Source organism: Balaenoptera acutorostrata, chromosome 4 (genome assembly GCF_949987535.1).
Source record: "Balaenoptera acutorostrata chromosome 4, mBalAcu1.1, whole genome shotgun sequence".
NCBI lineage: Eukaryota > Metazoa > Chordata > Mammalia > Artiodactyla > Balaenopteridae > Balaenoptera > Balaenoptera acutorostrata.
Window position 1 is genome coordinate 40,464,118 of NC_080067.1, and position 12,947 is coordinate 40,477,064.

The following is a 12,947-nucleotide window of genomic DNA, read 5'->3' on the forward strand; positions in this document are numbered from 1 at the left end:
GAGCTAAGATCCCACGTGCCACGCAGCCAAAAATAAATAAATAAATAAATTTCTTAAAAAAGGAAGTGAATCCGAGAAAGGAAGTCCAGGTCTCAAACTCCCAACACGTTTCATCAAGTGACCCAGAGCCTGGCAGGGAGCACGTGTGTTGAAAGATCCAAAAGAGAAAGCGTGTAAGAGCACCTAGCATGCCTGGTGTCGCACAAATGCCCCAAATAAGTAAGCATCAGTTTCCTTGCCTGGCTCAGGGCCACGTGAGGAGTCAGAGACAGCGAGGAAATGAACCGTGGCAGTTATGCCCAAATACTTTCAGCAACAGCAAAACAAGGCTAAAGATACAAAGCCAGACCGACTGGTGCTGGTGAAATAATGAATGCTTAACACAAAGGCTATAATTATTCACTTCACAGCCTCTCAACACTGGGAGTTGCTGAAGGAACGATATTTCTGCCTGTTGATCTTTTTCTTCCCTGTGATTTACAGCACAAGAATAAATAAATGTGTGGCTGAGGTTTCATTAATATATTATCGTTCGGCCCCCGAACCCAATAGCACTACTGAAAGAGGGCTGAGACACACTTAACCTGGCAACGGTCAGCCACCGTGCAGCTGCAGCAGGGACCAGAGCTGAAAGCCATACGCATCTTGCTCTTTTGTTCCCTGAGCGGTGGGAGAGGGAGGATATTGCAGCTGGAGTGGGGCGGGGAGGGGAGAGCAGCCCTTCAACATTGTCTGGAGTAGTTTCCACCTGAGCCGCAAGCAGGCTTCCTAATTCCCATTTCTGAGAAGCAAATATGATCTAGGAATATCAACCACAAATAAATAAGTCAAATACAAAACACATTCTTGTTTTGTCTCCAGCGTGAGATGAAAGGATCACTGGAAACAGAGAGGGCTGACCACTTCCAGGCTGGGAAGCAGCAGGAAAGGGGAGGGAGTGGTTTGGGAGTGGGCTGCCCCTTAATGAGGGGTTCTCTCTACCACCATGCAGAGTGGTGCTCTATCTGGGCTGCACACTGGAATCACCAGGGACATGTGGCAAAATTCCAGGCCCCACCCCAGACCAATTACATGGGATCTCTGGGAGAGGACCAGGGCATTGGGATTTTGAAAGCTCCCCTGTCATTCCAATGTGCAGCCAAAGTTGGGGCCTTTGCTTTAAAAATGAAAAACAAAACACTGGAATATCTCACTGTCCCAAAATGTCTTTTTTCCCCCTCTGGGCTAGAGTTGCAGACAGGAAGGATAATATATTAGCTGCCCTTTGTGAGTGCCTTAGAGCTCTCCAAGCTGGCCACCTGAGTGTCTTGGGCTGAAGAGGAGCTGCTTCTCAGCCATCCGAGGCTGTGCATTTACTCCTGTCCTCTCCTGTCTCCTGCCTGCTCCTTTAGCTCCCTTAAAACACTTTCTTCTGCTCAAGGACCAGCTCAGGACTTACATTAGCGATAATCATGCTGCAGCTGCTATTCTTCTTACTGATCGTATCTAACATTTACTGAGTACAAATTATGTGCCAGGCATTGTTCTGAGTTCTTTACAGAGTATGAACTTAACCCTTATGATAATCATTTTCCTTTTTTTTCTTCAGTTAAATAATGATTTCATTCCTTTACTACATAATAAGTCAAATTTATACAACTATGGCAGAGGATGAGAATGGCTTATATTTCCAACCAGGAGAAGTCACTATTCCTTTTTGTAAAACTGAAGTATAGTTGATTTACAATATTATATTATATTATATTAGTTTCAGAATGGAAGAAAATATTTGTAAACAATGCAACCGACAAGAGATTAATCTCTAAAATATACAAACAGCTCATGCAGCTCAGTATCAAAAAACAAACACCTCAATCAAAAAAGGGACAGAAGTACTGTGGAAAATGGTATGGAGGTTCCTCTGAAAACTAAAAATACAATTACCACATGATCCAGTAATCCCACTCCTGAGCATATATCCAGAAAAAACTATAATTCAAAAAGATACATGGACCCTTATGTTCATAGCAGCACTATTCACAATAGCCAAGACATGGAAACAACCTAAATGTCCATTGACAGATGAATGGATAAAGAAGATGTGGTACATATATACAGTGAAATACTACTCAGCCATAAAAAAGAATGAAATAATGCCATTTGCAGCAACATGGATGCAACTAAAGATTATCATACTAAGTGAAGTAAGTCAGAAAGAGAAAGACAAATACCATATGATATCACTCATAAAATATGACACATAAGAAACTATCTATGAAACAGAAACAGAATCAGGAACACAGAGAACAGACTGGTGGTTGCCAAGGGGGAGGGGGGTGGAAGAGGGTTGGATTGGGAGTTTGGGATTAGCAGATGCAAACTGGAATATATAGAATAAACAAAAAGGTCTTACTGTAGAGCACAGGTAACTATATTCAAAATCCTCTGATAAACCATAATGGAAAATATGAAAAAGAGTGTATATATATATGTATAACTGAGTCACTTTGCTGTACAGCAGTAATTAACACAACACTGTAATTCAACTATAATTCAATAAAAAATATATTTTAAAAAAATGGGCAGAAGAGCTAAACAGACATTTCTCCAAAGACATACAGATGGCCAAAAAGCACGTTAAACGATGTTCAACATCACTAATTATTAGAGAAATGCAAATCAAAACAACAATAAGGTATCACCTCACACCAGTCAGAATGGCCATCATCAAAAAATGTACAGACAATAAATGCTGGAGAGGGTGTGGAGAAAAGGAAACCCTCCTACACTGTTGATGGGAATGTAAATTGGTGTAGCCACTATGCAAAATAGTATGGAGGTTCCTTAAAAAACTAAAAATAGAGCTACCATATGATCCAGCAATCCCACTCCTGGACATATATCCAGAGAAAACCATAATTTGAAAAGATACATGCACTCCAATGTTCACAGCAGCACTATTTACAATAGCCAAGACATGGAAGCAACCTAAATGTCCATCAACAGAGGAATGGATAAAGAAGATGTGGTACATATATAATACAATAGAATATTACTCAGCCATAAAAAAGAACAAAATAATGCCATTTGCAGCAACATGGGTGGACCTAGAGATTATCATACTAAGAGAAGTCAGAGAAAGACAAATATCTTACATCACTTATGTGTGGAATCTAAAAAAATGACACAAATGAACTTATTGACAAAACAGAAACAGACTCACAGACATAGAAAATAAACTTATGGTTACCAAAGGGGAAAGGTAGTGGGGAGGGATAAATTAGGAGGTTGAGATTAACACATATGCACTACTATATATAAAATAGATAATCTACAAGGACCTACTGTATAGCATAGAGAACTCTACTCAATATTCTGTAATAACCTATAAGGGAAAAGAATCTGAAAAAGAATAGATATATGTATATGTATAACTGAATCATATGATAGCTCTATTTTTAGTTTTTTAAGGAACCTCCATACTGTTCTCCATAATGATTGTACCAATTTACATTCCCAGCAACAGTGTAGGAGGGTTCCCTTTTCTCCACACCCTCTCCAGCATTTATTGTCTGTAGATTTTTTGATGATGGCCATTCTGACTGGTGTGAGGTGATGCCTTATTGTAGTTTTGATTTGCTTTTCTCTAATAATTAGTGATGTTGAGCATCTTTTCATGTGCTTTTTGGCCATCTGTAGGTCTTCTTTGGAGAAGTGTCTATTTAGATCTTCTGCCCAATTTGTGATTGGGTTGTTGTTTTGATATTGAGCTGCATGAGCTCTTCGTATGTTTTGGAGATTAGTCCCTTGTCGGTCAATTCATTTGCAAATATTTTCTCCCATTCTGTGGGTTTTTTCATTTTGTTTATGGTTTCCTTTGCTGTGCAGAAGCTTTTAAGTTTAATTAGGTCCCATTTGTTTATTTTTGCTTTTATTTTCATTTCTCTAGGAGATGGATCAAAAAATGTCTTAAGGCAATTTATGTCAGAGAGTGTTCTGCCTATGTTTTCCTCTAAGAGTTTTATAGTATCCCAGCCTTACATTTAGATCTTTAATCCATTTTGAGTTTATTTTTGTGTATGGTGTTAGGGAGTGTTCTAATTTCATTCTTTTACATGTAGCTGTCCAGTTTTCCCAGTACCACTTATTGAAGAGACTTTCTTTCCTCCATTGTATATTCTGCCTCCTTTGTCATAGATTAGGTGACCATAGGTGCATAGGTTTATCTCTGGACTTTCTATCCTGTTCCACTGATCTATATTTCTGTTTCTGTTCCAATACCATAGTGTTCTGATTACTGTAGCTTTGTAGTATCGTCTGAAGTCAGGGAACCTGATTTCTCCAGCTCCGTTTTTCTTTCTCATAATTGCTTTGGCTATTCAGGGTCTTTTGTGTTTCCATACAAATTGTAAAAATTTTTGTTCTAATTCTGTGAAATGAATCACTTTGCAGTACACCTGAAACTAACACAACATTGTGAATCAACTATACTCCAATATAAAATAAAAATTAAAAAATTAAAAATAAATTGCTTATTCTTATAATATAGAGTCTGTTAATTTAGTTGCTCTCAGTAAGAATCAGAATTTAGACCCCTTATTCTTTCTGTTTTGTCTCAAGATTTTTTCACATAGTAATAGCTTTTTTAAAGAGTAGAGATCCCCAGGAAGATAAGGAGATAAAATGGATGACTTCAAGATTCTCAAGATGTTATGGCCAGTCACACAATGTACTTGTGCAAGGTCATGAGAGTCCCCTAGGTTTGTAGACCTGCTCCTTCTCCAGGTCAGAGGTCAGTGTCAGCCACGAGAGGACACTCCTACCACAGTTCAGAGCCAACTGGGACAACCCCTTCCCAGGAGTGTGAACGCAACTTATGAAGGTGGGAGGCAGGTCAGAGAGCCAGAAAAACATTTTGACGTATTATTTTGATGTCCATTTAGAAGATGAGGATAAAGAAACTGAGGCCTAGAGTGGCAGAGCCAGGCTTTGACCTAGGCTCCAAAGCCTGTGTGTTTGATGACTGCTACCTAGTATGGCATCTGACCTACTCTGGGTATTCCAGGCTGCCCTCAGCTCTCTTTCCTCTGAATTCACATTCTCTTAAGTCAATTCCACATGACATAACAATATGTCAAGTTTGTTATTATTTGTTGCCAGTGTGATAAGTGTGTCTCTCCAGCTAGATGAACTCCCCAAAAGACATAAATTTGAGAGGTCATACAAAATATCATGCTTGAGAGCAAGGATGGCCCATATAATTTTCCTCCTCTAAATTAATCACTAGATTAATTACTTTATCTATCACAACCCCATTTTCCTAATCTGTAAAACATTAGAAATGATAGTTTCAACCCCATCCCCATGGCTATAGGAATAAAATGAAATTCTATAAGTATAAAGTCCTTAGCATAGTGCTGGTGCTAATAAGGGTTCAACAAGTGGTTCATATTTAAAAGCTGATTTTAGCTCAGGTATAAAAAAATAATAGTACAATGTCAGAAAAATAGCAAAAGGTAATGTTTCTTCAGAGCTGTTAAGCATACATTTTAAAATGTTATTAGAGCAACCATTCTTCATATACATTAAGAAAAAACAAAAAAATACTGTCCAAAATGAATGTAAGTCTGGGTTTGTGCATCTGTACATACATGTGGGTTTATATATGACAGTGTACATTCATGCTTTGAAGTCCCCCACTGCTCCAATGACAGAAGAACTAACAAAGAGAAAAGTCATAATCTTGGTTGAAACAAAATAAACAAGATCACTGCAGATCATAAATGTAGCTGAGCTCCACATTCACAGTGGGAAAAGGTGGCCAAGAATTTGTATCTTATAGTACAATAGAAACTAAAAGTGCTCCACATGCTGTGGGAGATTAGAGCTGGTCTCTCAACATGAAACCAAGGTGGTGAAGAAAGCTGGAATGGGATCCTCGCTTATAATAGGAAACATTAAAAAAAAAAAAAAAAAAAAACTACTGTGAGGAAGATTCAAAATTTAATATCAAAAGAGGGAAGAATAAGAAGACAACCAAAGTGCTGGTTTGCTTGGTGACTGAATGGGTAATATCTTCAGCATCTCTAGTGTCAGAGAACTCTCAATCAATGTAAGGTCTGGTTAGGAACTTGGGGCACAGGTGGGCTGTGTGTGTATGTGTGGGCACCATGGGGGTGGGGGGTGCTTAGTGTTCAAGTAGAAGCAATCCCAAAACCACTAGATAAGAAGGTTAAATACAGAAAGAAGGAGAATGGAAGGGGAAAAAACATTCCACTCAAAACTGAATATTCAACCCAAAATTCTAAAACCCATGTGGAAAAACTAACGCTAAGAGGGAGGGCTAAAAACATCAACACACGGAAAGGAGACTTACTCTTTCACTTTGAAATAAATATGTTTAGATGCTCAAAGATATAAAGAAATAGCTCCATAAAAAGAACAAGAAACTAAGAAGCCAAACAGTAAAATAAGAACAGGTGTCTATGAAAAAAAAAAACAATAAAAATTTTGTAAATCAAGTATATAGTCATTGAAATTAAAAGAATAGCTGGGATAAACTCTGGACCAGACGTAGTCAAAGAGATAATTAATGAATTGGAAAATAATACTGTAAATATATAGTACCCAGAATCAGCAGAGACATAAAGAAAACATTAAAGAATTAAGAGATATAGAAAATAAACTAAGATTCTAACCTAAATCTAATAGTATTTCCAGAAAAAGAAGACTGATGAAATGGCATAAAAACATATTTGAAGAAAAAAACTGTTGAGAATTTTCTAGAATGAAAGAAAACATGAGTTCTCCAGTAGGAAGTGAATACTGAGTGCTAAGAAAAATAAACCTACTCCTAGTCATTTAATAGTGAAGTAACAGAACAGCTAGAATAGAAAGGAAAGACGTATTACCAACAAGAAATAGTTGTAGAAAACAAACTTATGGTTACCAAGGAGGAAAGAGGGAGGAATAAATTGGGAGATTGGGATCGACATAGACACACTACTATATATAAAACAGATAACTAGTAAGAACCTACTGTATAGCACAGAGAACTCTACTCAATACTCTGTAATGACCTATATGGGAAAAGAATCTAAAAAAGAGTGGATATATGTATATGTATAGCTGATTCACCTTGCTATACAGCAGAAACTGACACAACACTGTAAATCAACTACACTCCAATAAAAATTAATTTAAAAAAACAACAGGGATAGTTGAGTTCTCGGCAATAATTCTCAGAAGATAATAACTTTGAAATATAAGGGAAATATATACATACACATATCGATAATAAATACAGTACATTAGACCTTAAATGTTCATTACCTTAACTCTCTGGCAGGGCAGGGAGGAAGAAATTGTATCATATACTAGAAAACAACTGGAATCTTCAGCTCACTTTCCACTCCTCACCCCTTGTCACCAGGATGCAACAGCATGCCCAGCACGTGGGTGTTTACCAAGGAACAGGACCTCACAACATCATGAGGTAACTCATCCTTTCCATGAGCGCTGACAAGTCTTAAAACAACAAGATTCATAATCGCCCTTAAAATGGCTCAAATCATAAAATGAATAACTTAGGAAAGAAGGTCAATCTAAGGTAGTAGGGAGGGAGGAAACTATTAAAGTGTTTAGTGTGAGACATGCAGAGTGAATAATGGTTTTAGGGTACTAACATAACACAAAAAGTGGTTACATGTTACTCTACTAGGGCTTGTTTAAACTTGTTGGAAGGGTTGGTGTTCACGGGATGAGCTTCATGTAGGAGACAGACAGCTTGATATTTGTGCCTAAGAAGCTGGCTGAACCCAGATTCAGAGAGTGCAAGGAAAAAGATACTGAATAGCTCAGCAGAAGACGCAAATAATCAGTGAGGTTGAACTATGGGGGTGGGAAGGCTGTAAGGCACACTGACATTAGAGGACCCCTTAAAGATGAATAATGGTGAGCTGGCCCCACTGAGTCAAATCTGTTAGATTACTGTGCTGTGGTTGAAACGAAGCTGTCCCCGGAGTCTTTGAGCTCTGTGATTCTTGGGTCATTGAACACACCGGCTTTACCTATGGCTTATTACAGTATGAGCCAGATTTTCTCTATGGCTCAAGCCTCGAATTAATGAGGTAGAAGCTTAAAGGATTCACTTAATTCAAAAGAAAGCAGTTCTTAAAAGAGCAAAAGCTTAGGGTGTGGTTTGAATCCCTTAGCTAGACGGTAGACTAGGAGGAGTAAGAAGGCCAGCGTGAGGGTCCTGCCTCCCTCTCTGTTCTAACGTCCGGGTAAAGCTGGGAGAGCCACAGATCCTGCTTCTGACCTCTGCATCTGCTGTTCCCTCCGCCTGGAACAACCTCCCCCAGATATGAGCATGGCTAACCTCGCCTCTTTCCGGTCTTTGCTCACGTGTTACCTTCTCTGTGAGACCTTTCCTGGCCATCCCATCTAAAACGTCAACAGACCCTTTACACACACACTTTCTACACTTCTTCCCTCCCTTTTTCCCTTTAGCACTTACCACTGCCTAGTACACTACACGTTACTTATTGTCTATCCTCCCTTCTCCCACCAATGCAGAGACTCCACGAAGGCAAAGATTTTTGTCTGTTTTGTTCATTGATATATGCCCCAACACCTACAGCATGTTGGTGCATCTCCAACAGGAGTTCCTCCATAAAAATCTTTTGAATGTGCCAATGAATCTTGCATAAGCCCCATGACAGCTAGCATTCCAGTGTTCACGAATGCTAAGCTGAAAATCTTTATTTATTGCAATAATTCAGATATAACTTATAAATCTAACCACATTCTGTTAACTTAAAACTGAGGTTAAGAACTTCCTCTAAGGTAATTATTGGTTTCATACAAACTATGCACAGTACATCTGCCTTTGCAGAAGTATGATGAGACACTCGATTTAGATCAGACAATTTACATTCAACACTCAGATAAGGCATTTGAGCCCTCTGCTGACAACAGAACTAGAAATTGACCGATTACGGGATAACACTTTGGCTTTCTAAATACAGCACAGCCTTTTCTCAGAAGAGCTCAAAAATAGATCAAAAAAAAATTTTGAAAAAGATGAGTAAAAACCTTATATATTTCCACTAGAATGTTGATTTCTTTATATATTTTCTCTCTTAAAGTCTAACAGAGAGACACTTGTAAAACGTTACAGGTAAGGTGCTCTCCACTTTCACTTAGGACCAAATCAAAGAATCCAAATGAAAGATCATGGCTATCTTTATGGAATCACATTCTAAACTCTCGACCTATATGTGTTCCTAGACATCAACCAAGAGACTTTGAAGATTGAGAGGAACCCAGCTGGATATTTTCACAGGTGAATTTATTGGTGTGTTTCCATAAAACTATAGCTAATTCTCTTTTATAATTATAGATATTTAACTTAGAAAGTTAGAAGGCTCACTGACATCAGAAGAAATTTTATATTACTGGGTGGATTTAGAAACTAGAATAACTTGGGTTTTACTCAGAGCAATAAATGACTATTGTGATAGTATCAATAGCTAAATTTCCACCACTCATTTTCACTAAAAACTACATTCCCTAAACACATAACTTAGTCAAGACTCTCTGCTCCTTGCTTCTAAAGGATAGACTACTCTGAGGCTGGCAACCAAGAGTTTTGGGAAACAAGACACAAAGATATTGAAATTCAGAGACAAAAATCTGGCTTATAAAATAAAGCTTAAAGAAAGAACGAAATTACCTATAATCGCAAGTAATTGATTACAAAAATAGCAATTAGCTGGAAGAGCAAAAAAGAAACTAAAATATTAACTGTGTTTTCACTTATGTAAATCTCTTGAGATTAATTTTCTGTAACCATAGCCCTATTAGTGGTATTTAATTGAGCTAATAAAAACTATTAAAAGGCAATAGATTAATACAGATGGTAATTTTTCCTTTTCACTTCAAGGCTGAGTCTTCTCCACTTCATCCCTTCTAAAATGCATTAAAGCCAAGAAAGAACTATCTACTGAGACTTCAGCTGTCATTAAGCTCTTGCCCTCTTTGAAAATAATACCAGCTCTCTTTAATACCTATAGGAAGCCATCACAGTTACTATTATTTCAAAGAGAGTAGACTTTTTTTAATGATGTAGTAATTGAATTCAGGGCAATAATGTAAATTAGCAGATTTTATACAATATTTCTCTTTTTTTAGAGGGTAGAATAATTGTCCAGACATCTAGAGGAATACTACTTTTCTGTAGAAATGAAATTGTAAACCTTACAACAAATTAACATGAGCAGGTGCTACTCTCAGATTGTCATATGTTCCTGGAAATCACGTGAGTTGTAGAAGGTGGGGGAAGTCAAGAAGCCCTAGTCCCCCATAGTGATGGGGGGTGGGGGAGGTCTTTAAGCCTTACATTTCTCCCAGGTTTGCATTTCCACTGGATTACCTGGCTAAATGGTGCTTTTCTACAAAGGCAACTCCTTGATCTAGGACAGAGGTCTGAAGCACCATGCAGTTGGCAAACTATTCTATGCCATTTTATCTGAAATGTGGCAAATTTAAGATTTAGCCAAGAGACCCATGTCTGGAAGAGCTTGGAAATCTTCTGGTCCAAGGTACATTCTCTTAGGGAGGGGATGAGCATTCTAGAGAAGCGTACACACTTGCAGCTGGGTTCTGCGAGCCAGCCTTGACAGGCAGCCTGGCGGGGCTTAAAGCCCATTTATGTAATCAGACAGTGAAATTTCCAACCACAATTTGAGTTTTGACCAAGCTGTAATAGCAGGGAATTTGTCCCTGGAGAGAGGGTCAGATGGGTTAATCACTAACATTCCTTCCAACTCTAGGACACAAGAATCCTTGACTCACTCACTCAATAAACATTTGGGAGTCTTTGTGTCAGCACACAAAGTAATTTTCAATAAATATCCTTTTTACACTACAGCCACCATATCTGTGAAGATTCCAACACAGCAGCAATTTTTTCTGTAGCACACAGAGGGTAAAAATTATGGCCAAGCCTGTAACTTACATAATGGAGCTTGAACTTGCACTCATCTTCAATTTCATCTGCACTGTCTTCATCGGAAACTTCCCCTTCCTCTGCATCATCTCCAAGGTGATAAGGTAACTTCTTGCCCTGAAATGAAACAAAACACTCAATTTAAAGATGAAAATTCAGCAAGATAGGGGTATGGGAATTAAGAGGTACAAACTACTATGTATAAAGTAAGCTACAAGGATATATTGTACAGCACAGGGAAATACAGCAATTATTTTATAATAACTTTAAATTGAGTCTAATCTATAAAAGTATTGAATCACTATGTTATACACCTGAAACGAATATAATATTGTAAGTCAACTATACTTCAGTTAAAAAATAAAATAGGAAATGAAAAATGAAAATTCACAATAGCCAAAAGGTAGAAATAACCCAGTGTCTACCAACAGATGAATGGATAAACAAAACGTGGTATACGCATACACTGAAATGTTATTCAGCTTTTAAAAGTAAGGAAATTCTGACTCATGTTACAACATGGATGAACCTTGAGGACATTAGGCTAAAGGAAATAAGCCAGTCACAAAAGACAACTGTTGTATGATTCCACTTATATAAGGTACCCAGAGTAGCCAAATTCATAGAGACAGGAAGTAAAACAGTGGTATCCAGGGGCTGGAGGAAATGGGTGGTGGGGAAGATGGGAGCTGTTTAATGAGTATGAAGTTTTGGTTTTGCAAGAAAAGAGTTCTGTACATGGCAATGTGAATGTACTTGACACAGCTGAATTGTACACTTAAAAATGGTTAAGATGGTAGGTAAGTTTTATGTTGTGTGTATTGTACCACAATTAAAAATAATTTTTAAAAACTGAAAAATGAAAATAGACTGTCATACTGAGAGAAGTTAAGTCAGACAAAGAGAAATACTGTATGATATCGATGCAGAATCTAAAAATAAATGATACAAATGAACTTATTTATAAAACAGAAACATCTCATAGACTTAGAGAACAAACTTATGGTTACGGGGAGCGGGGGAAGAGATAGTTAGGGAGTGTGGGACTGACGTGTACACACTAATATATTTAAAATGGATAACCAACAAGGACCTACTGTATAGCACAGGGAACTCTGCACATATTATGTAACAACCTAAATGGGAAAAGAATTTGAAAAAGAATAGATACATGTATATGTATAAATGAATCACTCTGCTGTACACCTGAAACTATCACAACATTGTTAATCAACTATTCTCCAGTATAAAGTAAAAAGTTAAAATAAAAAGAATGAAAAATGAGAATAAAATTTGTTATCCCCTTGCCAATCATGACTTCAGACTGACTTGAAGGCAGATCGCTTGAATTAGGGGCAAAACAAAGGGAGAAGAGACTTTCAAGAAAAGGCAGTTTTATTACTTCCAATTAAATACAATTAATTAGGGATACTATATTTACAAGTAAAAATCAGACCAGGCTTCTGTTCGAGAATATATGACTCGTCATAAACAGGCATCACCCCATCCCATGTCCTTAGAGCAGCTTGTTCTCCTGAGCAGGTTAAACGCACCCTTCTCTCCTGCTGGCTGTGTCCTCTGCACTGACCAGACCTGCTTTTATGGACAATGCAATGACACTCCTGCCCAGCCAGAACATGCCCCTCGCAACCACTCACCAACACACTTTAGGAATCAGGGGCTTTTGGACAACAACGGGGAATTCTTATAACAAAATGGTAGAAAACCCAAGTTATAGAATTATACGCACATTATGATTTCAATGATATATAAAAACTCAGGGGAAAAAAATCTGGCAAGAAATATGGCCCATTATTAGGAGTACGAATCTCTGGGTAACAGCATTATGGGTGATAGTTATTTTCTCCTTTTCTACATTTCCTAATTTATATTCAGAAAAAGTAAAAGTAAAAAAAAAAAAAAAAGCAGAAGCAGAAGGCATGGCCCAGGGGCCTGA

The 12,947-nt window shown here is 37.8% G+C and overlaps 1 protein-coding gene across 3 annotated transcripts in view; it reads right to left on the reverse strand.

Moving 5' to 3' along the window:
- Window positions 1–12,947, reverse strand: part of PLCH1 (phospholipase C eta 1) — a 224,542-nt gene that overhangs the window by 42,426 nt on the left and 169,169 nt on the right. For all 3 annotated transcript variants that reach the window (XM_057546090.1, XM_057546093.1, XM_057546091.1), the window contains one exon: window positions 11,000–11,107. In XM_057546090.1, the coding sequence (XP_057402073.1) occupies window positions 11,000–11,107 (108 nt within the window). The remainder of the gene's footprint in view (window positions 1–10,999; window positions 11,108–12,947) is intronic.